Source organism: Pinus tabuliformis, chromosome 7, assembly GCF_031772625.1.
Source record: "Pinus tabuliformis cultivar Carrire ecotype Pingquan chromosome 7, CPIR1, whole genome shotgun sequence".
Taxonomy (NCBI): domain Eukaryota; kingdom Viridiplantae; phylum Streptophyta; class Pinopsida; order Pinales; family Pinaceae; genus Pinus; species Pinus tabuliformis.
In genome coordinates this window covers 385,588,733-385,616,252 of record NC_142293.1, presented here as the reverse complement: position 1 = coordinate 385,616,252, position 27,520 = coordinate 385,588,733, and the positions used below count along the sequence as shown (strand labels likewise).

The 27,520-nt window shown below is 39.0% G+C and overlaps 1 protein-coding gene across 1 annotated transcript in view; it reads right to left on the bottom strand.

Annotated features, from left to right (window-relative positions):
• The window catches only part of LOC149247603 (putative WD repeat-containing protein C2A9.03), a 33,927-nt gene extending 29,127 nt beyond the window's left edge, over nucleotides 1-4,800 (bottom strand). Inside the window, exon 1 of the mRNA XM_089444707.1 lies at nucleotides 4,705-4,800. Coding sequence (XP_089300833.1) covers nucleotides 4,705-4,800 — 96 coding nt within the window. The remainder of the gene's footprint in view (nucleotides 1-4,704) is intronic.
• Nucleotides 4,801-27,520: the final 22,720 nt, after the last annotated feature.

Here is a 27,520-nt window from a genome sequence, read left to right as displayed (position 1 = left end):
CCAAAGAGAGTTGCCATCAAGGACAACACTTGTGCCATAGCTCCAAACCTGTGCCATAATGCCAAAAATCTAGAACTGCTCACTCAACTTTTTAAAATGTCCTTCTTCGAAAAATGGCACACAATATGTAACCCAAAAAATCGAATAGAATCGTCTGGAAAACTTGCATGACCTTATATAACTGGAAAGTTATGGATCTCTTCCAGAAAAATGGAATTGGAAACCCTCTAGGAAAATCTAGAAATTCCCCCCTCTATGTTTGTACTTTCTCTTCCACCCAGTGTTGATTATGCTCTAGAAAACTACTGCAAAACCCTTCTGCACCCAGACAAGAAAATTTCTCAGTGAAAACACTGAGATGTTTTTTTCTCCCTTTGCTAGTTGAAATCAATTTTATGGACAAATCGATTTTTCTGCCACCCTGCAACTGAAAATTGAACCCTCTATCCAACAATTCACACTGTCTAGCTAGGTACTGCGTAGATCTTGAAAATTTTGGCCTGCTACTCCCTATGAACAACCAAATTCTCCTCTTCTTCTTCTGAGCTTCCCATCTATCAAATATGCTCTGATACCATGTGAATATTTCTACTAAATTTCTATTGCAACAACTGGAATTAATTCTTCTAACTATAAAATTAATTATGTAGTTTATTGCTACGACAAAAACAAATTAATCACACTGCAATATTCACAAATAAAATACTACAGAAAATAAAGAATTGGAAATTAAGAAATGCTAGCACACACACAAAATTTGTGACACAATTATTTTGGACAAAAGTCCCTGGAAAAACCCAATGTGGGGAAACCAGTTGCAACGACTAGGGTTTATATTATTATTATGCAACAAAAATTCCAAGTATAGTAAAATGTCACCAAACTAGTGATTCTACCCAAGAGAAATACTGGAAAAAATATATTGAGAGATTTTATCCTCTCTTTGAACAATCTTGGCACTTGACTACCTCTGGAAAGAAATTTTTCCACCTACTCTGCACATGCCCTGTGTCACCCAAGAAGACCCTCACATGCTTGTCCTAGAAATGATGAATAGGAAAATTATTCTCTAGCCCTCTGGGAAATCTTCCCGGCCTTTGGAATTAAAAATATCCTCCCCTTCAGCCAAATTGAACTGCTCTGATGAAGCAACTGCTCAATCCATGTACTTCTTCCTGGAGAAAATTTTGACCTCCTCTTTATGACTCTTTAGGACTAGAAAACTTCCTCTGGATCACTGCTAACCTCTTTTTCCACTTGCTTCTCACCTCATGACTCGATCTCCACTATTGAATTACTCTGTAACTAGGAATTCTAAATGCATGGGCAACTGAGTATCTACACTGGTGTGTTCTCCATCTACCCATCGACCTCTTCTTATAATCTCTAGTTGGGACCCCAATGACCAAGATTAAAACTTAATCGATGGATGAGATACTCTCTAAGTCGATCTGCGTGAGTTTCTAGATGATTCACACATTTCTCAATTAATTCCTATTAATTAAGAACTTTTCCTAAGTTTGAGTTAGGAATTTTTAAGTTATGGTTAATTAATTTAATTGAGCCATCTCTAGGTGGAATTTCTAGAAATATTTATGGGTATTGGATAACTTCTTTGATTTATCCTTTCCACAAAGTCTTGAGACTAGAATACCATTCGATGCTACAAAAACTAACAAGAAAGTTATGAGTGTACCTTTATCTTTTTTTTGGCCTCGATAAACTTTATGAAATTGAAATCTATTGAGCATACTTGTCTTCTCTTTTGTGCTCATTAAACCATGACGGAGAACAAAAAGTGAAAATGGGAAGGGAACATTTATTTATGTTATTCATCAAATTGGAAATGTTAATCATGTTTTTCTTGAACACGACACTTGTCTATGTCATTATCTTATACTTGGGTTTTAACTTGCCTAGAAGTCATACCATAATATGAGTCTCCCTACTCCTATGGTTGGTTACTCTCTCACTCAATATGGAGCGTGCTTCAATGCCTCTTGTACTGTTGCACGATATCATGTGGTGCTCATTAGTCATGCTACCAAGTCACTTTTGTGTCGTGCCATTATGTGTTCAAGGGAAGTCTTAGCTTGTGTTGGCTATTTGCAGTCCTTGCTGACCTTTTTGTGTCGGCCATCATTGTTTCATTTGTACTTCATTTTATAATGAATTCATCCATTCATATCATCTTTTAGTTTGTTCCATGTCGATTGATGGGGGATACATCAAGGCTCTCCTTTGATGTATCTTTTCTTGTTGACACCAACTTATTATCTAACAACTTGATTTAGGAAACAATAGTACGTTGGAGCTTGCAGACCTCAGCGGGAGGCTTCCTCGCAATCGACAATGGGTTTACATCATTAAATCCTGATTGTGTGATTCCACCGGTGTTTGATGTTAGCTCATTTATTCACAATTAGTGGATTATACTAGTTACCTTGGGGTCCATTATCATCATTTGTGGGTCCCCTCACACATGTTAACAATATAACTCATTGACCGATAATAATTTATTTTTTACCATGCTTTAAATCAACACATCTATTCACATGTTGTCGATTCATGCCATGGGGTTATGTCGAAGACCCTAGGTTAAAAATATATCACTATTATCTAGCACCCTTCCTAGGTTGTGTTGCACATATTTTGTCACATGTCCAAGGAAGCAGTTGGAAAAAAAAATTTCAGTCAGAAGCATCAACCAACTATCTGTCATGTCATTGTAAAACCAAATTCTGTAAGTTGTAATGTAAATGATGCTAGTATGACCGTGTAATTATGTAACAACCTAGGTAAACCTATGATTTTGGCAACACATTTCATCCTAAGATGTTTTTTAACCTCACTGATTACCTGTGTTTGTAAACACGATTAATCAAAATAGTTTTTTCCCTCTAGCTTAAAACCCAAATCTAGGGTGAAATTTATTGTCGAAGTGTTAAAATTGGAAACTAGGGCCAAATTCCACTATGGATAGGTATTTTGAAGAAGATAATTCTGAAATTTAATTCCTCTTTTCGAGAGGACCAAAATTGAGCTAAATATCGTCACATTTGGATAAGGAGAAATGAGTTTTTGAATTTATGTTCTCTCACATGTAAATTATCAAGGTTGGCCTCACCTCCATGTTGGCTCATCAAAGCCCATTGGTCACGTCTCTTGACCCCCATTGAATTATATATATAGAGGTGTCCTCCAACCTCATTTGGATAAATCCAAGTGCATTATCCACGCCTATGAAATAGAACAACATCTAAGGCAAGGACGTAGGTGTCAAGGAGTCAAGTTTATGAAGATGTTTATCTCTGTTTAGGGTGCGGTTTCCTTAGGAGAGAGCTGTAGGACTGAGGCACCATGCATGGAGGCTAGGAGGACTTTCTGGGCATTTTATCTCTTGATTTTGGGTGCGAGTGTTGGCTCACTAAGATGTCTTTTTACAGGAAATCTTAATCCCTACATTAGTTGTCAACCCGAGGTAAGTCTTTTTATCTCAAGAGTGCCAACACAGTATGTGCAGTGAATCTAGAGGTTATCTAATGACGAATCATTGCAATCACTAAAGGCTAATTCTTCAATTCAATTCACACAATTCTGAAAAGAACTATCTATGGAAGAAATACTCTCAACACACTCTGCAATTCTATGCAACTTGTTCCGAAATCAATTGAAACTGAATGCAAATAAGAATTACACTTAGAATCGTTCAAATAAGCTTAAGACTAATTGCACTTAATCAAGTAAAGAAACTATAACCACTGAACAACACTACCAATCTATAACAACCCAAATCAATCTGCATTACTCAATTGAACAACAACAATAAGTGAACAACAATCAACAATCGGTAATTGAACAACAATATAAATCAATATCACAAATCTTCACAATAAAGGAAATAACTGAACATTAAATCAATTGCAAAGACTGAATATAAAACTATAACACAAAGGAGCAGTGGAACTTCTTGTGACTGGGCCCAGAGTCGCTAGAAGCCTCTGCTTAATAAAAACTCAGAATACGAAGATGTATCAAACATAACCTTCTTTCATTAATTTCGAGTAACAACTGATAGAGTCACTGATATAACAACGTATATGTTTCAAAAAGAATAATTACAAATTAAAATTCTAAATTGTATCTAATTTCCTTTCAGCCCTATATATAACATAAAAGAGAAACTTGGATAAAATTAAATCTTCAGGATCAAGGGTCCCTGAGGATTTCACAATATAAAATATGATCATGTGATAAAGTAGGAATGTTCGAACTGATCTTCCGCTTCCTTGTCTACCCAAGACACCATGAATTTTCCCTTTTATGACCTCGTGCTATTCTTCCAACTGAATAGCTTTTGCCCAATCCACATCTCTTCATACAAAGATAGCAAAGAATCAATTTTTCGTACTGGATTTTCCTATTCTATCACCAAATAGTTTCATCCAACTTTAGCTGATATTTTCGTCATTTTAATTTATAAATGAAGATAATCATATAAGGATGAATGATAAATGAAGCAGTTTATGAAGAGATATCATACCTTTTTCCTATCCCAACATACTCCCCAACTTACCTTGTTGCACATCCTCGTGCAAGCGTATAATTCAGATGCAACTGAGAGAGGGAATAAGTAGGATATACTTCCTCCTTGTAATTCCTAAAACCATTCTTTTGCTTAAGGACAGAGAAATCCCGGGTTACCTCATGATCCTTGAAGTTATAATCACTACGATATTGATCAGGAGGGTACCATATGATTGGGGTTCTGTAACAGCATCCTATCCAATCTGGCCCCATTGTTAAAATCATATTGCTATATTTATAAAAACGGGAAGAGGCAGCTTGGAAGTTTCGATATCCGAATGGTTCTCAGCCTTGAACAGTGTTACTGGAAACTTCCCACCTCTACCTTGATGCAACCAAGGCTTCTTCTTTAATGTCCTGGAAGTATTCCTTTCTGGCCTGAATGATATCAGTATGGAGTGGCCCCAATTTGCCTACGACACCATCTTTTTTCATAAACTGTTTATGCCAGACAAATAGGAGTAATGGCTATGTAGGCTCTCCTTTGACCCATAGGTCAATGCCATACTCACGCCTTTTGAATGTGTTGTGAGCCTTGGCCCATTTTAGCTGATTAGCAACAAATGAGAGGAATGCCTGAAATTGAATGTCTCCTATAAAAGGGGCAGGGTGGCTATCCCTGTCATCCTCTAAAACAAAATTATGCATATAGAGTTCACAAAGGAGGTGCTGAACCTTCTCATCATGTTCTCTAAAGCATTTGATAAATTCAGGAGTGGTTTTTATTTTTGCCGGTTTGCTAGCCTTAACGGCCTTAAATTTTAGCAAGAGGTACCTTTCCATGAGAAATAAAGCACAATTTGTGGTGGGGGCTCGACAAGATAGAGTGTCTGAATAGAGAGAGCAGACAGTCTCCATTTTCTCTCTAGCTTTTTGCTATTGACCCTCTAATTTTTCAACCTTCTTTTGCTCAACCTTATATTGAGCAAAAGTCTCATCTTCAGTCCTGGTAAGTGCTTCAAACTTCTTCTTTAACCCTTGATGTTCATGCAGAGGAACCACCTTTTCCTTGTGCTGAGCCAATTATTGGTGAAATATCAATAGCTCATTTTGTAATTTTCTGATAATGACCTCTCTTACCAAGGGGGTGTAAAGGGGTGTTTCATCTGTTTAGACCTCTGCATCCTAGGTCTCCGTAGGGTTAGTCTGCATAACATCTTCAAGTGCTTCCTGAATCATACAATCAACTGGAGGTAATCTGAATGATTGTCACACAGTTATCCATAACTGGAATACGTGCCGTCCATACACATGCCATACCCCCTCTGACGAGAAAAGGGCGTCCACGTCATTTCAACATGCAGAAAACATGCAAATAAACCAATGTGAAATAAATGTTGACAACCAATCTAAAAAACACAACACACAAATCAGTGAAGCATTTAAGAAATATCCATCGTCAAACATGAATTGGCCAAATCAAATAAGAACAATAATTTTAAGTCATTATTTCAAAGATCTTTACTGTGAGAGAATTAATCACATCAGCATAATCGGCGATTTATGTTTAATGACTGTCATTTAATGCTTGGACATATGGAATATAATAAATATAGATTAAAGTCACCATTCTATTCGACTTGTAAAAGTGCTACCAAATGGAAATTTTCGTTAGAAATAAAGTCATAGGTGATAAGAGGTAGATGTCATATGGCAATATAAGATGATACTCCAATACCACAAGTAGAGCCACTGCTACCAGCAAGCATTCAGAGCCTTGATAGGGTTGCTTTTTAACCCTCCCAAATGAGCCAGAGTCCTTCTTACAGTTAATTTTTCTTTCTTTTGTCACAAAGAGACCACTATGCTGGCATGGTGACTAGATAACCATAGTTCCACTCACCAGGGTGTAACAAAAATGATCAGGCTGGCTCGTGATGAGACCCCTTGTTCTTCTGACAAATTAATTATCAAGAAGGTCATTGCCTTGGTTTGGTAGCCAAATTGGAATGTCACCTGTTACATCCTTATGATCATGGTAGGCTGGCTCGTGATGAGACCCCCTATCCTCTTTGGACAATTTTTTAAGCATTTTTCTAATTTATTTTCTTTTGGAATCTTTCTTGTAAAAAAAGGGAGGCTCATTTGCTCCTTAAGAGTCATGGATGGTGTAAGAAGTAAGAAGATGCCAATGGAAGTGTTATACTCTTATCCCCTTAACATTATATTGATGAGTTTTATCCATTTGGAAGTATAAACATAAGCTAGCATGGATTAAGAATAATGAATCATTTCATGATGTGTCCAAAAGAAAAGATGTTCAGACAACCATTGTAAAGATACACTATATTAGCTTATGGATAAAGATAACCAACAAAAGGATTTTAGAAGTCATAATGATATTGTTAGTACCATTTTTCTTTAGAAGAGGCACAAATCAAAGCAAATGGTGCTTATTTTCAATACAAAAGAAGAAGAAAATGGCATAATGATCAAGAGAAAAATGAGAAAAATTCACAATTTAGCTCTTAAAAGGTGTGGTTCAATCGATTGAATGGAAATCGTTCAATCATTTGAACGAAAAAATCAAAATAGAAAATAAAAAGTGATGTTCAATTGATTGAATGACAATCGTTCAATCATTTGCACAACGAAATCAATCAAAAACAAAAAATGTTGTTCAATCAATTGAACGACAGTCGTTCAATTGTTCGAACGACGAAATAAAAACAAAATGTGTTGTTCAATCAATTGAATGACAATCATTCAATTGTTTGGGCAGCGAAAATAAATAAGAAAAAAATGTGCCATCGTTCAATAGTTTTAACAACGAAAACAAATAAGAAAAATTGCGCTGTTCACTCAATTGAACGACAATCGTTCAAGAGTTCGAACATCGAAAAAAATTAAGAAAAATTGTGCTATTCAATCAATTGAATGGAAATCATTCAATAGTTTGAACAACGAAAACAAATGAAAGAAAAATGTGTTGTTCAATCAATTGAACAACAAACGTTGACTTGTTTGAACAATGAATAACAAAAATGAACATGTGCTATTCAATCAATTGAACGACAAATGTTCAATTGTTTGAACAACGTAAAACAAAAAAAATGTTCTTGTCCAATCAATTGAATGACAAATGTTCAATTGTTTGAACAGTGAGAAACAACAAAGGAAAATATGTTGTTCAATCAATTTAACGGAAAATGTTCAATTGTTTGAACAACGAATTTCAAAAAGAAAAATGTGCTGTTCAATCAATTGAACGACAAATGTTCAATTGTTTGAAAAAAGAAAAAGAAAAAACAAAAATGTGTTGTTCAATCAATTGAACGACAAATGTTCCATTGTTTGATCAACAAAATGCGACAAAACAAAACTGCGCTGTTCAATCAATTGAATGGAAAACATTGAATTGTTTGAACATCGAATTACAGAAGGGGAAAAAAGTGTTGTTGAGTCAATTGAACGGCAAACATTCAATTGTTTGAACAACAAAAACAAAGAAGGAAAAAAATGAAACTTAAAAAAATTCATATTTACCTGGTGATGCCTACAAAGGTATGTACATTATTTACAATTTTTCAAGCAATTTCAATTTTTTAAAGAAAAAGCTGTTGGGTTATCATTCCCTACAGCTAGAATTTGCATGGAGGGGTCCTCGCATACCTACTCGTAGAAAGACTCCTTGGTAAGCGGTTGATGATAGAGGTGCACTCGATGCCCGTTTACCTTAAAGGAATGACCGGATCCGTTTATTGTAGTCAAGGTAAGAGTACCATTGTTATGTACTTCTTGAATCTCATAAGGGCCAATCCATCTTGTTTGCAACTTGCCCAGGAAGTCCTAGAATCTGGAATCGTACAGAAGTGCCCAATCCCCTTTTTGAAACATTTTCTTCTTGATAAGGCTGTCATGCCATTTTGCCCTTTGCTGCTGTATTATTGCAGTTCGTTGCAAAGAAAGAAATCGAGCCTCATCTAGTTCGTCAATCTACTGAAGATGCTTAGTTTGGGCTTTTGTTAAATCCATACCCACTTCCTGGGCCGTCCTTAGAGTCTTTATTTCGAATTTGATTGGAAAAATTGGTTCTTTACCGAACACAAGCTGGTAGGGAGAGTATCTAGTAGTATTCCTCCAAGTCGTACGATAGGACGACAAGGCCTCTGGTAGTCTAGCAGCCCAATCTTGCCGGTGCATTGAGACTATCTTGGTCAGAATTGCTTATATAAACTTGTTGGTGCTTTCGACTTGCCCGTTCGCCTGTGGGTGATACGAAGAAGTGGTCCTGTGCATGATATGATGGTTTCTGAGAGTGGCAGTAATTTTGTGCCCCGTGAATTTCTTTCCTCCATCTGTGATCACCTCCCTTGGTAATCCATACCACACAAATAGCCAAAAAGGAAGTTAATCACTACTTCCTCTGTGGTTCTTGGTAAATCTACTGTTTCCACCCATTTTGTCACATAATCCATGGCTACCAATATGTAGGCCTTCTAATTGGATGGTGGATGGAATGGACCTATAAAGTCCAATGCCCAATGCTCAAAGGGTTCTATGACAAATTGTGGTTGCAGAGGCATTTCATTAGATTGGCCAGGCCGGCCCATCCTTTGGCAACTGTTGCAGGTCTGGGCATATTTTTTAGCATCCTTAAAAATAGTGGGCCAATAATAGCCCATTTGTAATACCTTATGTCCTGTCCTTCGATTTGCGAAATGTCCCCCACAGGGTTCGTCATGGCAAGCCTTCAAAATGTCATGGATCTCATCCTCGCGGATACATCTATGTATACACATGTCAACCCCTGTATGAAAAATATATCCGCCTATCCAAGATAACTGAGCGTTGCGCTGAACAATCAATTTTCTTTCTCTTGTCGTTAAATGTTTAGGTAGCTTCCCTACTACCAGATAATTTGCCACATCTACGTACCATGGTGTCTTAACTGCCACGACAAATAGGTGTTCATTTGGGAATTGGTCATCTACTGCCAATGGATCTTTAACCTTCGGGATTTGAGATATAAAATCAGCAACTAGATTTTCCTTTCCTGGACGATCTTTGATAGTAATGTCGAACTTCTGCAAAAGTAATAGCCACCATGTTACTCAACCATTTGTGATTGGTTTATTAGCTAGATACCGAATGGTAGAGTGATCAATGTACACAAAGAATTGGTAGCCGGTTATATAGCGTCTAAACTTGTTTATTGCATAAATAAAAACTAAGAATTATTTTTCTGTCACTATGTAATTAAGTTCTGCAGGAGTGAGATTTTTGCTAATATAATATATAGAATAAGGTTTCCTGTCCTCCTGGCTGAGGATAGCGCCTATAGCTACATATCATGCATCTGTGGAGATATGGAAAGATAGCTCCCAGTTTGGTCCACGTAATACTGGTGCTGTTGAGACTAGTTTCTTTAAACTTGCAAAATCTATGTCACACTTGTCAGACCAACTGAAATCAACATTTCTAGTTATAGCATATAAGGGTTCCGCAATCTATGAAAAAATCTTGATAAACCTACGAAAATAACTTGCATATCCTAGGAAACTACGTACCTCCATTTGGGTGCAAGGTGTAGGAAGTAAAAGAATTACTTGTATTTTTGCTGGATCTACCTGTATTCCTGCTGCAGAGGTGTAATTTCCTAGGATCACGCTCTCGGTCATCATCACGTGACACTTGACATTGCTTAAACATAACCTAGTAGCGATGCATCATTCTAATACCTTTTCTAGCATTTGCAATGCTTGATTAAAATCATCCCCATATGGAGTAAAGTCATCCATATATACCTCTAGTCCTTCATTTATTAGATCAACAAAGATGCTTAGTATAGCTCTCTGAAATGTGGCTAGGGCATTGCACAAGCCAAATGGTAATACCCTGTATGCGAATGTGCCCCAGGGACAGGTGAAGGTTGTTTTGTCCTAGTCTTCAAGGGCAATCTGAATTTGATTGTAACCACTGAAGCCATCTAAAAAGGAGAAGAACTGCTTCCCTGCCAATGTATCGAGGACCTGATCAATGAATGGGATGGGGAAGTAATCTTTATATGTTGCCTTGTTTAGCTCTCAATAGTCTACACAAATACGCCACTTCCCATTTTTATTAGGGTCAACCACCAATGGAGAGACCCATTTACAGTTCGAGATAGGATAAATAAAGTTTACATCCAGTAGCTTCTGCAATTCCTCTTTCACAATATCCTTGAGGTGTGGGTTCAACCTCCGTTGAGGTTGCCGGATGGGTCGCGCATCCTTCTTTGTATAAATGTGGTGTGTACATAGCTGTGGGTCTATCCCTTTCATATCAAGATAATCCCACACAAAAGCCCCTTTATTTTTCTGCAACACCTAGATAAGCTTTTTCTGCTGTTCACTATCCAGATCAACATTGATATTTAGAACTTTTCCTGGTTCAATCTCAACTGGTTTGCTGTTATGAACAACATTCATCTGAATATGCTAGTCATCTGTATCCTTCAGGGGATCTTCCATGGCTTCGTTATCAAGGATTGCTTTTAACATATGACACTATACATTACTCACATTAGCTGGATGATGTATAAAATTTGCGATAATGTTATCTTCAGTTTGATCTTTAATTTCCAATGCTTCCGCTACTATGAGTGCTGAACAGATGCTCTCTTCTAGGTACGCTGGTGGCTGCTTACATATTTTTACAATGGGAAAACTTGACCTGGCAAGAGGATATAACACCAGATTTTTTACAGAATCTCCCTTTGTAATAGTCATGCTGCCTTCTCGATAGCCAATATATGGATCAGTTGTTGCCAGCCAAGGTCAACCCAAAATCAAAGTATGCCCATCCAACCTACTCCTTGGGTTTATAACCAGGAAATCTACTGGATATTCCCATGAGTCAATAGAAACTGTGATATCTTGTAAGGTCCCTTTTGGTCTTACCACTGATCGGTCAGCAAGTTCTAATAAAGTGGTGGTTGGTTCTAAGGCTATAATACCAAGTGCTTGACAAGTTTCCGTTGTTAATATGTTAATGGTAGTTCCTAGGTCAACTATTGTATTTGGAAAAGAGCGGCCATATATCTGAATTGTTACTATGGGGTTTCTAAGATCTTCATACTTTATTGGAGTTTCCTTTCCCAAGAGTAGATCGGATAAGGTTCCTACAACATGGATAGTGGGTGAGGTTTTTACCTTCCTCACAGGCTTCCTTACACACAATTCTTTGATTGTTTTGGCATAGATGGGAATGTCTTGAATAGCCTGGAGGAGAGGAATCTTAATACACAAATTTTTTAGTTCCCCTATAAGGTCGAAATCAGGGTAGGTGATCAGTTTAGGTATTGTTAGCCTTTCAAGGAATGGAGGATAAGTGACTATAAGTTTTTCAAGGTCATCATGCTGATCTATTTCTTCCCCTTACTTTGATTCAATATTATTTACTAGTGGTGGAACATGTATAGGTGATGGAATATGTACAGGTGGAGTTACATTTTCAATTGAAGGTTGGTCCCTAGTTTCCTCAAGGGTAATGACACGTCATGACCTCAATTTGAGCTCATTACATTCTTTCTGCTCAATCTCATACTATGGGTTTTGAATAATCTGTACCAACTGGATTGGTTTGTTATTACGATTCAGGTTCGGCTGAGCTGGTAACTGTGGTGCAAAAGAGGTTGAGAATTATGTTGTAATGTATAAGGAGCTGATAGTACGGGTTGAGGCTGAGGGCCTATCCCCATAGGTACATTAGATATCCCTAGAGGTCGCTGCCAGTTTGTAGACCAATTCGGATTTTGAGAGGTGGAGGTAGGCCACTGGGATTGATAGGAATTGCCTTGCCAAATAGGAGTAAAAAGAGAATTCGGCCAGCCATTTCCTAGAAAAGATTGTGCTGGCTAGGATGTCATAGGTTGCCAATTTGGGTAGGGTGATTGGCCTTGCCAGGCTGCCCCAAGGTTCTGCTGTTGATTAAACTATGAGGAAGGAAATAATTGGGATGCATCTAGTGACATACCTGTAGGTTTAGCTTTCCATTGTTGACGCTGGTTCATCAAATATACCAGTTCTGTTTCTTCTTTTGCCTCTTTGAATACTACTTTCAGCTGGGGTAATGATGGACATTATTCAGTGTCGTGATCTTTAGTATAGATGGCACACGTCTGAACCATGTCTAACGGGCATTCCTGTTGGCTGTGCTTCTTTCAACAACGTGGGCAGAAATTGGCCAAATTTTGTTATGCTAAAGCCTGTTTTTGTTTAACCTATAGGACGTCCAGCTGTGTTGTAAGAGTGCCTAGGATGTCTGCCTTAAAATCTTCCAGGAGGTTGTTGATCTCCATCCGTGTTACACCTCCACTATGTGGTTTGCTTCCTCTACTCATTGGATCTCGGCTAGCTGCTCCGATACGTGTGATTCCCTATGAACACTTGATACACAAACGAATAATTTCATCATAATCTTCCTGAGAAATATCTCCTTTTCCCATTAAGTTTAGAGTTTCTACCTATTCCTCTTTCATTCCTTTAATCAAGATAGCTCTTAAGACTTCTTTCAGTAGGGCAGTGTGTGGAGATCTCTGCAAATTATAATTAAATCGTTCTACATATTCTTCTAGTGTTCCATTATCTTTTGCAGTCATTTTGAACATATCATCTTTCAGTTCCCTAGTTTTACAAAAGTCCTGGTATCTTTTAAGGAAGGAGGTTTTCATTTCATCCCAAGAATTGATGGTTCGCCCACCTAGACCCATAAACCATCTCAAAGCTGCCCCTTTCAGAGTGGAAGGGAACAATTTCAGCTTTTGGGGGTCGGTGGTATAGTCATACCCTCTACAGAGGACATCAAACTCAAACAGGAAAGCATCAGGATCCTCTGTGATCATCCCATGGAAGGTTGGGATGCTCTGCAGAGGAATAACCTTCATAGGGGCATTGGCCACTTGGTCAACTATGGGGTACTCTAATGTCGAGGTTTGACCTTGGGGTGGTTGATTTCCATTTGATCAAAGATATGCCAATAATCTTCAGGGATTTCAAGGGGTGCTTTTGGAGTAAGCAGAGAGTTAGAAACCCGAGCTGGCTTTACAACACTTCCTAGGTCTGGAATCTTAGGAGATCCTTGTTCAGACAGCTGTGGTTATGCTTTAGCAGCCCCACTAGTTTCTCCTTTTCCTTCTCTTAAGTTACAGGATTTTCCCTCTTGTAGAGGATCATAATGAAAACTTATTGTAGCTTGAAAACTCTGTTCCGATCCTCCTACTTGGCTTTGAATCTCAACATGAGTTGCAAATGGTGAGCTTGCTGCTCGAGGGATAGAAGTAGAACTTTTTCCAGGTATAGCCTGGAATCATACTGATGCTTGAGACTCTGCCCTTCTTATAATTTCTTATATAAAGGTTGTTCTCCCAAGGTTCACCGATACTTTGGGTTTTGTGGGTTTTGGTGGATGATTCTGCTCTTTTTCTATCTTTTTATTTCTATTCATTCATAAAAATAAATTCCTTTTTAAAGAGGGCAGGTAAGCAAGAACTTTACTTGCTAGATACACAGGTTCTTACCTTCCGTTTTTAAAACCCAGTTCTTATACAACAAAGAAATAAAAAAAATCACTTGAAACACTCTCCCCGGCAACTGTGCAAAAATATTGGCTCACTATGATCTCTTTTTATAGGCAATCTTAATCCCTACATTAGTTGTCAACCCGAGGTAAGTCTTTTTATCTCAATAGTGCCAACACAGTATGTGCAGTGAATCTAGAGGTTTTCTAATGACGAATCGTTTCAATCACTAGAGGCTAATTCTTCAATTCAATTCACACAATTCTTAAAAGAACTATCCATGGAAGAAATATTCTCAACGCACTTTGCAATTCTATGCAACTTGTTCTGAAATCAATTGAAACTGAATGCAAATAAGAATTACGCTTAGAATCGTTCAAATAAGCTTAATACTAATCCCACTTAGTCAAGTAAAGAAACTATAACCACTAAACAACACTACCAATTTATACAACCCAAATCAACATGCATTACTCAATTGAACAACAATGGTAAGTGAACAACAATCAACAATTGGTAATTGAACAACAATCGGTTATTGAACAATAATATAAATCAATATCACAAATCTTCACGATAAATAAAATAACTGAACATTAAATCAATTGCAAAGACTGAATATAAAATTATAACACAAAGGAGCAATTGAACTTCTTGTGACTGGGCCCAGAGTCGCCAGAAGCCTCTGCTTAATAAAAACTCAGAATATGAATATGTATCAAACACAACCTTCTTTCATTAATTTCGAGTAACAACTGACAGAGTCACTGATATAACAACATATATGTTTCAAAAAGAATAATTACAAATTAAAAGTCTGAACTGTATCTAATTGCCTTTCGGCCCTATATATAACATAAAAGAGAAACTTGGATAAAAGCGAATCCTCAGGATTAGGGGATCCTGAGGATTTCACAATATAAAATCTGATCATGTGATAAAATAGGAATGTTCGAACTGATCTTCCACTTCCTTGTCTGCCCAAGACGCCGTGGCTTTTCCCTTTTATGGCCTCATGCTGTTCTGCCAACTGAACAACTTTTGCCCAATCTGCATCTCTGCATACAAAGATAACAAAGAATCAGTTTTTTGTACTAGATTTTCCTATTCTATCACCAAATAGTTTCATCCAACTTTAGCCGATATTTTCCTCATTTTAATCTATAAATGAAGATAATCGTATAAGGATGAATGATAAATGAAGCAGTTTATGAAGAGAAATCATACCTTTTTCCTGTCCCAACAACAAGTTTCTTGCTAGATAGAGCTGCAGTCAGAGGTATTTTTGTTGGGTATTTTTCTGTGTTATTTGGTTTGTTGTATATTTTTTACATGGCATAGAAAGAGTATTGCTACAACAAATAGTTGGTAACGTGTTTGGAGGGTGTGAGGGCATGAATAAAATCCTCTCTAGGCTGCATATGCCTAGGCTAGAGCGCAACTAGGTCAAGCATTCTTTCATGTGTTTTGGACTTGTTAAAATTGAAAACTAGGGCCAAACTCCATGCAGGTCATCTTATTTATGACATCTGCTATTTTTATTGGATCCATCTCATCGATAGGTGTAGGATTGATCTAAAGATCATCCGATTCTGATAAGTATTAATGAAGTTATGAATTTATTTATGTTATAAGACAAATTGTCAAGTCGACCAGCAACTTGAGCAGGCTCAGAAGCTCAATGGACATGTCTATTCATCATCTACGTTTTAGTATAAATAAAAGAGGATTTGAAGTCATTTGATACACATATTATTTATGTGATCTCCTCTCCACGTCTTGGGTTTTTGCAGAAGGAGAGACACAAAATAATACACTGACCTAGTATGATGCCCTAGCTGTTGATGATGCCCTAATCTAACGCAGTCATGGTAACATCTTATACGTTGTTCATGAGACACCTTATATGTTGTTCAAGTAACACCTTATACGCTGTTCTTGAAGTCATTTATACGCAGGGCAGAGAGACTCCTTACACGCAGTGACATTCATATGGAAGAGCTGCAGTCATAACTGCAGTCAAGCATGGAAGAACCCGCAGTCATAATAATGTCAAGGAGATCTGGCCGAAGTCAAAAGGAAACTTGTAGCTGCCAAAGTTTTACGCAACCCTAAACTATAGCCACGTGAATCCCTAAACACTGTAAAGGAGAAGACTTTATGAAGACCTATACGCTGTCACAAAAAGGTTCTAATCACTATACAAAAGAGCCCTAATCTAAGACGCTGTCATGAAACAAGGGTTCGAATATTGTCATGCTCTACCCACATAGAAACCTAAGCTCTGTCACAAAAGGAATCATGGTTGCAGCCTAACGTTGTCATGGTGAGGACCTATGGAAATGATTAACACAGTCTCCTAGCTACAACATTTAACATTGCCCTAAGCCGCAATACATGAGGATATATACGTAGCAACAAGAATAGGATCTAAGCCGCAGTCACCTAAGGATCTAGCTACTGCCATAATATCGAATTGCTGTAGGTGACAACATGAAAATAGAAGGATTGTTTAAGATGGGCCTGCTGGAAGGAATCTAGAACTATAGCCTAGCTACTTTTCTAGGCTGCAAGCCATAGTAAGCAGCTAAGGTTGATATACTTATTGTTGCGTTAATAAGACTGCATGATGATAGAAGGTGCAGCATAATTAGCAGCATGATGATGCATGAGACATCATGCTGATATATGAGACACCATGATGATGTATGATGTAGCACGATGGGCATGTTAGTAAAGAGCAGCATGATGATGAGAACAAATGAGAGCAGCTCAGTCATCTAGGTCCAACACTGTGATGGTACACCGTGGTGCCACATGGTAAGGTGTAGAAAATGGATGAGAGCCGGCACTATGATAGGTGAAGGAGTCACCTTAGAGAATCAGTTGAAGCAATATGTCTTCAACTGATTTCACGCAAATATCAAAAGTCAAAATGTTGACTTCTATTGTAAATGTACTATCTCTCTCACTTTCTCTGCTGAACTTTGAAGAACATAAAAAAAGAATTGATCAAGGGTTTCCCCACAATGGGGTTTTTCCCTTGCTAGCGCCACATCTTGTGTCCTCTTGTCTTGGCTTGTCTTCTACGATTTATATTTATGTTCTATCTGTAGTTTACCTTAATGTTAATGTGATTGCTAATCTGAAAATATATTGAACTAACTGTGAAAATTGAAATAAATTGCTTTAGCATAGAACATACCATAATTTAACATGGTATCAAAGCTGAGGTGAAGACAATGCCCAAGCAAGAATCAAAGAGAAATCACCGAAGATAGTTGGGACAGGACAAAAGGATCAATGGGTTCCTCATCCCTCTTCAAATTCACCGAGGGAGAAGTCGAAGTAGAGAATATTATCGAAATGGTGTAGCAGAAGTTTCTGATGGCCTACCTTAAGATCACTTCATTGGAAGACCGGATCTCAGGGTGGAAGGAAAGACAGATAACTAGATTGGCCATTATGCGATGGAGTGTCTGAATGGGAGGGACACATCACTTGATGATGATAACAATCATTCCAGGGGCATCTTCAATGGTTAGAGGGATGACAGGTAATGCAAGTCATCAAGGAAATGGCTGACTCTTTAGAGAAAGCAAGGCACTCCATCAGATAGATGGGCACACTCTCTAATTTGGTAGAGATGGAAATAATCATGGGATTATACTTGGAGCCAATGCCACCTATCCTAAAAAGGGTGTAGGGAATGTTACCTCTCAATTGAATAAGGGTAACTTGATTCAATTACAGAATCTCTTTTTAGTACCTGATCGCAAAAAGAACCTGGTGTCCATTTCAACAATGGAAGTCGAAGGGTTCAGGGTGGCACTTTTCGATGAAAAGGTACGTGTTTGAAAACATAATTTTCAAAGATTTTTTTGAGTTCAGGGTTGTATCAAGTTACAGGAAGTCCACTGGGGACCATGTCCATTGACATATAGCACCGGAGGTCTATGAGTCATATGGTGATAGGGAAGCCTGAATTCAAAAAGAGCATGAAAGTACATGTCTGAGATGTATCGAAGGAAAATATTACAAGGGGACCATTCCCCTCATGTAGCAGGTCCATAGGTGTGGAACAAACTAAGGGGTTTAATATTGGTAATTAGGAATCTTGGGTATGTAGGTGGAAGAAATCTCTCTATGGCTTGAATCAAAACACCCTGGGCGTAGTATGAGAGGATCGATAGCTATCTAATGAAGTTGAGATTCACTAGGAGTGAAATTGATCCAAACCATCCAAAGGTTGTGGATGATAGACCTCTCATACCAACACCTTATGAGGACGACCTATTTCTAACAGGTGTAGACCCTCTCATTTGCAAAATTAATAGGGAGTTGGATTCTGGATGTGGAATGATAAATTGCAAGCCTATGACTACCTCGAGAATATTAACTTTCAAAAGTTATATGGTAGAAATGTCAGACTAGATTTGGGAAATGCCTCTGAGTTTCATAAACTCATTCATGTTGATGTTCTTGGTGAACTTCCGTCTAGACATATCTTTTGCAATTAGCATGATGAGCTCATATCTGGTTAAGCCTCACTAGATTGGTGCCAAGAATCTTCTGAGATATCTTCAGGGCACAATCTCTCATGGATTGTGTTATCAGGAAATCTAGTGTCTATGCAGAGCTGTTAGTCCCACTAAGGCTGGTAGCTACCTTAGAAACAAACAAACTAAAACCACTTTCGTTTTCCTTTATGAGAAATAGATAAGAAGGGAATAAAGGAGACCAACCTCTCTCTTGCGCTTGGTTCCTTGCTTGATTCCTCTCCCTTCTGATAAATCTTTGCCACTAGCTTCCTCTTCTACCCAGCTTCAAAGAGCACCTGTAGAATCAAAGCAACATAATACTATCCGAGAACATAGATCTATTATCATAAACAATATAGGACCAGATATATATTGACCACACAAATGAATATATCATCAATCATACAAGAATGTGGAGGAAAACTTGAATAGATTTATTAATAATCAAGAATAGAAAAGAGGATTACAACCAATTGTTCTGACCCAGCATCATCCTCTCAGCAAGAAAGCCCTTCTTCACCTCATGAAAAGCTTAGATCACCCAACACTATGATGTTGCACCAAGAAACCAACAACACTTCCTTACAAGATACAAAATTCCAGCCTCAGGATCTCTGGGATGAGGGATCCATATATAGATGTTTGCAAGGGGGGTGAGTCAGCTTTTGAGATTTGATTAGTGTCCTCTCTCTGATAGTTCTTGATTCCACTTGGAGATTGATGATCTCTTACTCATCCCTGGGCGAATGCAGAGAGGCAAGTGTCACAGGAGAAGTTTCTGGAAGATTCCATGATCCTCCACCTTGCAGATTGACCCTGCCATTTGTCCATTCTCGCCCATCGCACCCCATAGAAGGTCTTTTCAAGATGCATCGCACCTCCCGTGTGTATTTAGGTGGGATGCAGCGCACTTTGACCATGGAGCAGGTGAGATGGTCCAGTTTTGACCAGTTCTGAGTAGTTTTTCATGGAGAACTTCTGGGAGAAGATGTAATCAGTTGACCTTGTTCTTTTAGAGGTTGGAACAACACTTTTAGGGACTTAAGAGCCCTTGGTTTATGGACATTTATGATTGGGGTTGCAGTGCCCAAAAATGCTATAACAGTTTCCCCCTAAAGCATGAGGTCGTTAATCTGTTGATGTCGGGTGAAATGCTTTATCATGAGGATTTGAATTTTTTTGAGCTGGAAGGCGACCTGTAATAAGATACAATACAATACATTATCTTCATAATATTTTCATGATCTAGCTGAGGCGGGCATTCCCATGCTCAGCTTTATAAATTCATTTTGATGTACATAAGACAGACAATCGTCTGAGTGTAGACTGATGATTCTAGTAGAGCCATCATCCCTTAGGTTGGATGATTATCTGTGCAGTAATGATGTACATTTGATGTATTTATTTTCCTGAATATATATCGCAGCCTGGATGGATGAAACTAGATCCGAGGTCTTCAATCTCGTTCGATCTTCACTCAAAGTATAAGTCGATCCATGTGAGAGATGTTCTGGAGTCGAACATGGAAAGACATCGACTGATTACCAGCCAATGATGTAAGTTGTTAACAAGCGTGAGAGGAATCACCAATAATGATGATGACCCTCAAGGTACTACAGTACAATTCACGTGGTGTGAATAAGGGACTTGGCGTCGAACACCATGCAAAATCTTTCAGTCGAAGGCCATTGATGTAAACCTGTCGCCGGAAGTGAGAAACTTGCCATTGAGGCATGCAAGTTTCAAAGTACTGAAAGGGTTGTTCCTAGATCGACTTCTTGGATAATGAGCTGATGTTGACAAGAAGCAATCCGTCATAGGAGGGCCTTAGTGAATCCCACATCAATCACATGGAATGGAGAAAATGATTTAATGGAGGTGAAACCGATCTGGTGATATAAGGTTCAGGGTGGCGGTCATGAAAGGATAGAGCGTGAATGTATTGCAGTGGGTGAGACACAGGTGAATTCTCTGAGCAACTTCTCTTGAACATATTGGTGACACTGACATGATGGATTGGTAGCGTTAATCCAAAATATGGATGGTGTGATGGACCCATGGTGATATGACCAGTGAACGGAACAACCCAACTCGACTCGGATGCGGAGTGAAAGTGTCATGTTCAAGAGCGACTTGCTACCAATAAAGTTTCTTCAAGTTTTCTTCCAAATTTTTCCCCAGTCATTGCTGACCAGTACCTCTTTATTTTTGTCAAGCTTGAGGAGGATAACATATTCTTGTTCTATAATTTACCCTTCGGGCAAACCCATCGCTATGTTTTAACGAGCCTAGCGATAGTGAAACTCGTTCTTGTCTGTATGGACAAGTTTGTCGCTATTCGGTTTTAACGAGTTTAACGACAAGGATAACTCGGTCCTTTTCAATTTTAGAGAGTCTGAAAAAGGGATGTAAAGAAAACTCCAATAATCCTTTTTCGTCATATAATCCCTTGAGTCCGAAAAAGTATAAAACAATACAAAAGGGATGAATTTTCGGTACTTTTAACGAGCCGAACAAAACAAGCGCTCGATATTTTTGTGTAATAATCCATCAAGTCCAAAAATATTAAAATCTAAAGGAGGGATAGCACTTCCGGTCCCTTTAACAAGCTGGAGAGGCCAATTGCTCGGCAATCTTTTCATATTTTACGAGTCAGTTGAAAAGAGCTTAAAGGAGACTCATTTTTTGAGGAACAAGTGATAAATTCAGGTAGCAGCTGAGTCCAGGTAAGGTTTGGAATTTTCAGATCACGGCAGTGTCACAAGGATGGCTAATAGGATCACTCTTCGCAGCTATTCTTCAAAAAGGGTAAACAATCAAATGGAGGTGAATGATCGGCCAATACAGAGTGGAGGTGATGATGAGAACACGACCAAGGCTTCAAAGGCTGATGATAATACATTCACGAAGGTTATTTACCGGAAAATGGTTCATTTTTTAATGAGCTTAAACTCTGGGGGAAAATTTTCTCATTGCTTATGTTTATTTTTTAACGAGCTTGAATTCCGCGTTAAAACTGCTCAATCCTGTCATATAATCAGGATGTCTCATATAAAAACGGCATTTTTTCAAAGCTTTGCCCCACATCCTTTCTTTATGCAAGTTAGTAAATGACCAATCCTACAAGTTTAAAGGGTTAGAGGACCTACAAATTTAAAAAATAAATGGTCGCTCTTTGCTTGCATGCTAAAAGGTTTGCATGCCCCTAGGTATAGTGAAGTAGAGTTTCCAGGTTACCCCTCAATTTGCAGACAAAACATTTGTTTTATCGGGAAAGGCCTACCTTTTCCAGGTTACCCCTCAATTTGCAGACAAAACATTTGTTCTATCGGGAAAGGCCTACCTTCTAACAGAGGTATATTATTCTGGTCTAACCCCATTTTCCTAAATGGACAGGTGTGTCAACCAGTCATATATCCTTTGTGGAAACCTACCCTATACCCAAGGTTTTCTTGTCGAAACAGGCCAGGGTGCATGCCCCATGGGTTTCAGTGATATCCTCCGAATCACTCGCGCTCATCAGGAGGATGGACTGGGGATTGATGAGACATTCCTTGCGTGAAAAGACCATTTAGGGTTGGTGTATGACTATTTGCTATGTGTGAACTGGGAATGAAAGCTGGTCTACGAGCTTGACCACTCTTCCTTCATGCGGAAAACACATTACTCTAAAGAGTGAGGAGACAATGGCTCCCATGCAATAAATATAGTCACGTCCAAGGAGTAGATTATAATCCAGGGGTCCTTGGACTACCATTACGTTCATGTGAACGATTTTCCTTCTCAATGTTATTGGCACATTGGGAAGGATCCCTAACGGTCAACTGGTTCCTTTGTCAAAGCCTGTTAGATTTCTCATCTCAAGAAAAAGTGGTGGCAAACCAAGCGCTTTCCAAGCAGTTGAGGAAAGGATACTCACAGAAGCCCCTTCATCTATGATGGTATTGGCCATGACCATTCTATATATTTGAGCAATGATTCAAAATGGTACAATAGCCGGTAAACGGGGTCTGCCTAGTAGATTCCAATCGAAGGAAACAACCAGGTTGCTTGGAGGTGGGACCGAATAGACAGCCAGATATGACTCTGACAAACTTCCTTCCTACGGTAAAGGAACGGGTAGACTGCCCCCATGTTCATCAGAGTCTGTGCTTATGAAGAGAATTTGAACGGTGTCATTCTTGTTCTCTTTGGGACTGTATCATCTGAAGATGGATCCTCTGAAGGCAAGACCGGGTCAACTGCCGTCTTGACCTTTTGACTTTCATCTAGTGTGGATTCAGATGGTTTATCTTTAAAGATAGACGCTTCGGCCAACCACAAGGGCGTGTCAGCCTGATTTTCAACTAGTGACAGACTCGGCAAGAGCTTCTTATATCCAGGGGGAAGCCGTAACGGTGAAACCGAACGGTCGTCCAAAACTCTTTTAGCCTCGTCTAAGAAGGGACAACGGTGGATGTCGTGATCGCCTTCACACATTTTACAAGGAAATTTACATATTCCTTTTTGTCCAGGGGCTTCACTTTCACTAGTTGACGGTGTGCTTTCAACATGATCATCAGAGGTTGATGACACCGGATTGTGCAAACAAGGAGACCAGTCCCTTAAGATCCGAGGGATGCAAGGACAATCTCGATGATAGTGGTCTCCTTTGCAAATGAAACATGGCGATTTCGGCCTGGATGGTGCAGTGTGTGGGTTTTCGCTAGATGATGCCTGGTCGCCCCTTTTCGCCTTTGGCTCCTTCTTCTTCTTCTCCTTCTTCTTCTTAGTTACTTGATTTTTGGCTTTACCAGCTTCATCAAGCGAAGAGGAAGGAGGAGAGGAAGAATTGGACGAAGTAGAGGGTTAGGGGGTAACTCTGGTATCATTTAGTTGCTGACTTGATTGTTCAGGAATCACGGTGTTATAAATGACAGAAGTTGAGAAGAGCCATACGGGCAAGCCAATTGTCAATCCTAGAAGCGACAATGTGGCCATATGAGGTGCGCCAACATCTCCCCAAGAGGACAAAGGACTAGGATTTCCCCCAAGGGGAACTCCTTGGTTGGTGGACTCTATTTTTCTCAACCTAAGACCAACGTAGGAAAGGTGATATTTATTCCGATTAAAATAAATTTTAGACGCTTTGACACAACTTTTTCTTTCAATTTTTAAGAGTCGAGAAAAAACAAAAGATGACTCTAATCACCTTCGATTTTTAATGAGCCTGAAGTGACAAGTGCTCAGATGGACCTTTTCCTTTTAGGAGTCAGAAAAGGAATGAAAGAGACTACTCTAGAAATCTAGACAGAGGGATTACCAAACCAATCGCAAAACTGCAGAATACTTTTTATGGTACGACAGTCAATCTTCCTGAATGCTGTGTTCAGTGCATTGCGATCGATAGGGCGGCAGACACGGCTTCCTATGGATAAATGATAAAGCCTATTGTGGTCTCCCAATATATACTCGATGGTACGTGGGAGCACAAGTCTGTGTTGGCACTTATCATCTCAAAGTGGAGGAATCACCCAACCATCAATGAAAACAACAGTTACCAGGCTTTACAACGCCGGAATACGTCTCTAGCCTAGACTTCTAAATGTTGTGCGTTAGGTTCCAAAGCGTTTTTAGATTCATTAAATTTATTTTACAGTTGATCTTGCTTAAGAAATTTTCCTTTCAAGTTCACCGCGTGATGTAGATGTACAATTCCTAAAATGTAATCTAAGATAATAAACAATCATTTAATCTTCTTTTTGCAATGAAAATCCTAGCTACTAAGGAAAGAGAGATGATGTTCTTTCAACATAGAGCAGAGAGCACACACTATATGCACTGTCCTAAATCAAACCAACAAACAGTCTAAATGCAAATGCACATGCATGTATTTTTTTCAGCTTTCTTAATGTGTGAATGATAAAAAGAAAGCTAAGCGCAAATCTGAATTATTTTTCAAAGCGACATTACTAACAAGTTTCTTTTCAAGACAAAATGAAGATAATGACGACACTTTGCGATTTGGAATTGAAAACTTGCTTTCGACACTTGAAAAACTACTAATTCAAATCAAATACAAGAGTAACAGTATAATCGACTATCAAGAACAATCGGATTCTCTTCTATGACTGAAAACGACACTTGCGACACTTTCAAATCAAGAAACGACAGTTCAATTATGCTACTTCTTTGTAAAAGAGAACTGAAAATGGCTCAAAATACATAAAAACATTTACAGTTCTTTGCACAATGGAGGTGAAATAATGGCAAGGAAGGGGGTTTCAACAGAGGTGTACTGACTACAGGCAGCAAAACTCCTGAATAGAGCTGAAAAGAGTGAACACAGAAACCAAAATCTGAGAGCAGAAGAGGCCTTGTCTAATTAGCGCACCTGTAACACAGGGAAAAAGAGATGCAGTGCACCTAATACACTCGGGAAGTGCGATTCATCCAGAATCCAAAGAAGAGACAGTGCGATGGTCCAGGGACGAGACTTCAACTGGGTTCTGGGTCACAGTTTGTAGCTCAGTTCAGGGATTTAGGCCGAGCAAGTGGTAATCAGTAAATCAATCACAGGGGTAGATCTAAGGAGGTTACTAGAGCCACCACAAGGGCAATCAGAGAGCTTGTAAATCGATTTTTTAGTTCATAAACAAAACACGGAGATAGACTGAAGCAGCATTGATCTACTTTGCACTTGAATAGCAAATGCAGTTCGAAGGCTAGCTGGCTTGACTTCAGGTTCCGTTTGTAAGTTTATAAAGTAAACAAATGTAGATAAACAAACAATCTATTCGCTCCCCAGTGGAGTCGCCATTTTGTTATCGGGAAATCTAGTGTCTATGCAGAGCTGTTAGTCCCACTAAAGCTGGTAGCTACCTTAGAAACAAACAAACTAAAACCACTTTCGTTTTCCTTTATGAGAAATAGATAAGAGGGGAATAAAGGAGACCAACCTTTGTCTTGCGCTTGGTTCCTTGCTTGATTCCTCTCCCTTCTGATAGATCTTTGCCACTAGCTTCCTCGTCTACCCAGCTTCAAAGAGCACATGTAGAATCAAAGCAGCATAATACTATCCAAGAACATAGATCTATTATCATAAACAATATAGGACCAGATATATATTGATGACACAAATGCATATATCATCAATCATACAAGAATGTGGAGGAAAACTTGAATAGCTTTATTAATAATCAAGAATAGCAAAGAGGATTACAACCAATTGTTCTGACCCAGCATCATCCTCTCAGCAAGAAAGTCCTTCTTCACCTCATGAAAAGCTTAGATCACCCAACACTATGATGTTGCACCAAGAAACCAGCATCACTTCCTTACAAGATACAAATTCCAGCCTCAGGATCTCTGGGATGAGGGATCCATATATAGATGTTTGCAAGGGGGGTGAGTCAGCTTTTGAGATTTGATTAGTGTGCTCTCTCTGATAGTTCTTGATTCCACTTGGAGATTGATGATCTCTTACTCATCCCTAGGCGAATGCAGAGAGGCAAGTGTCACAGGAGAAGTTTCTGGAAGATTCCATGATCCTCCACCTTGTAGATTGACCCTGCCATTTATCCATTCTCGCCCATCGCACCCCATAGAAGGGCTTTTCAAGATGCATCACACCTCCCGTGTGTATTTATGTGGGATGCAGTGCACTTTGACCATGGAGCAGGTGAGATGGTCCAGTTTTGACCAATTATGAGTAGTTTTTCATGGAGAACTTCTGGGAGAAGATGTAATCAGTTGACCTTGTTCTTTTAGAGGTTGGAACAACACTTTTAGGGACTTAAGAGCCCTTGGTTTATGGACATTTATGATTGGGGTTGCAGTGCCCAAAAATGTCTATAAAATATTGAGATACACTGCTGGAAATATGAAACTGCATGATTATTCGAATGTTGAATGGGCAGGCAGTGTGGAGGATCATTAGAGCACTTCTTAGTGCTGGTTCTCTCTAGATTTTTCTTCGATATCATGGATGAGAAGGAAGCAGAAGTCGGTTTCTATAAGCATTGCCAAGATCGAATACATAGCTACGAGTATGATCTCGTGTGAAGCTGCATGGTTGCAGCAGCTCTTAAGTGAGATGATTGTACACATGATGAATACCACTGTGATTCTCTGTGATAAATAGAGGAGGGATTCGATTGTAGAGGAATCCTGTATTCAATGATTGCTCCAGCAGATAGACGTCAGATACTACCTTATCTAGGATATGGTAAGTCGATGAGCAAGGAGGCTCCATCGCATTGAGACTGATGTATACGTCGTCGTCATTTTGTCAAAGCCCTAGGGAAAGATCAAATCTATGATCTTCCTGAATGACTTGGAGTCATCAAGAGACCCTTGTAAAAGGGTCCTACATGGTGCATACATCAAACTCTAGGAGCTCTGGGCGTTTGCGGTTCTTACTGGAGCGACATATGACCACAGGGTGACTCACCATCCCCTGGTGGTGTACATGTACAGGGTAAAAGAATCAAAACTTTCCCTGTAACACCCTGTCGCGACTATGTAGCAGGATGATTAGTTCTCCTGTGAGGTCTGGATGATGTGTTCTCCATGACGTTTGTGTAGCAAGATAATTAGTTCTCCTGTGAGGTCTAGATGATGTGTTCTCCATGACGATTGTGTAGCAGGATGCTTAGTTATTCTCTGAGGCCTAGATGATGTGTTCTCCATGGCGATTGTGGAACAGGATGATTCGCTCTCTTGTGGGCCAGGATGATTAGTTCTCCTGCCGAGGCATCCTACCCATGCAGTCTGGGACTCATGGGAAGTACCTCTCATCTGATCAATGAGTAGGGAAATGAGAATAGGGACCATAGTAGTATCGATGGATGCATCGCTGTATCTACCGTACTCCCTATGTTAGGATGACCTTCATTGATCTGGGATCAATGAT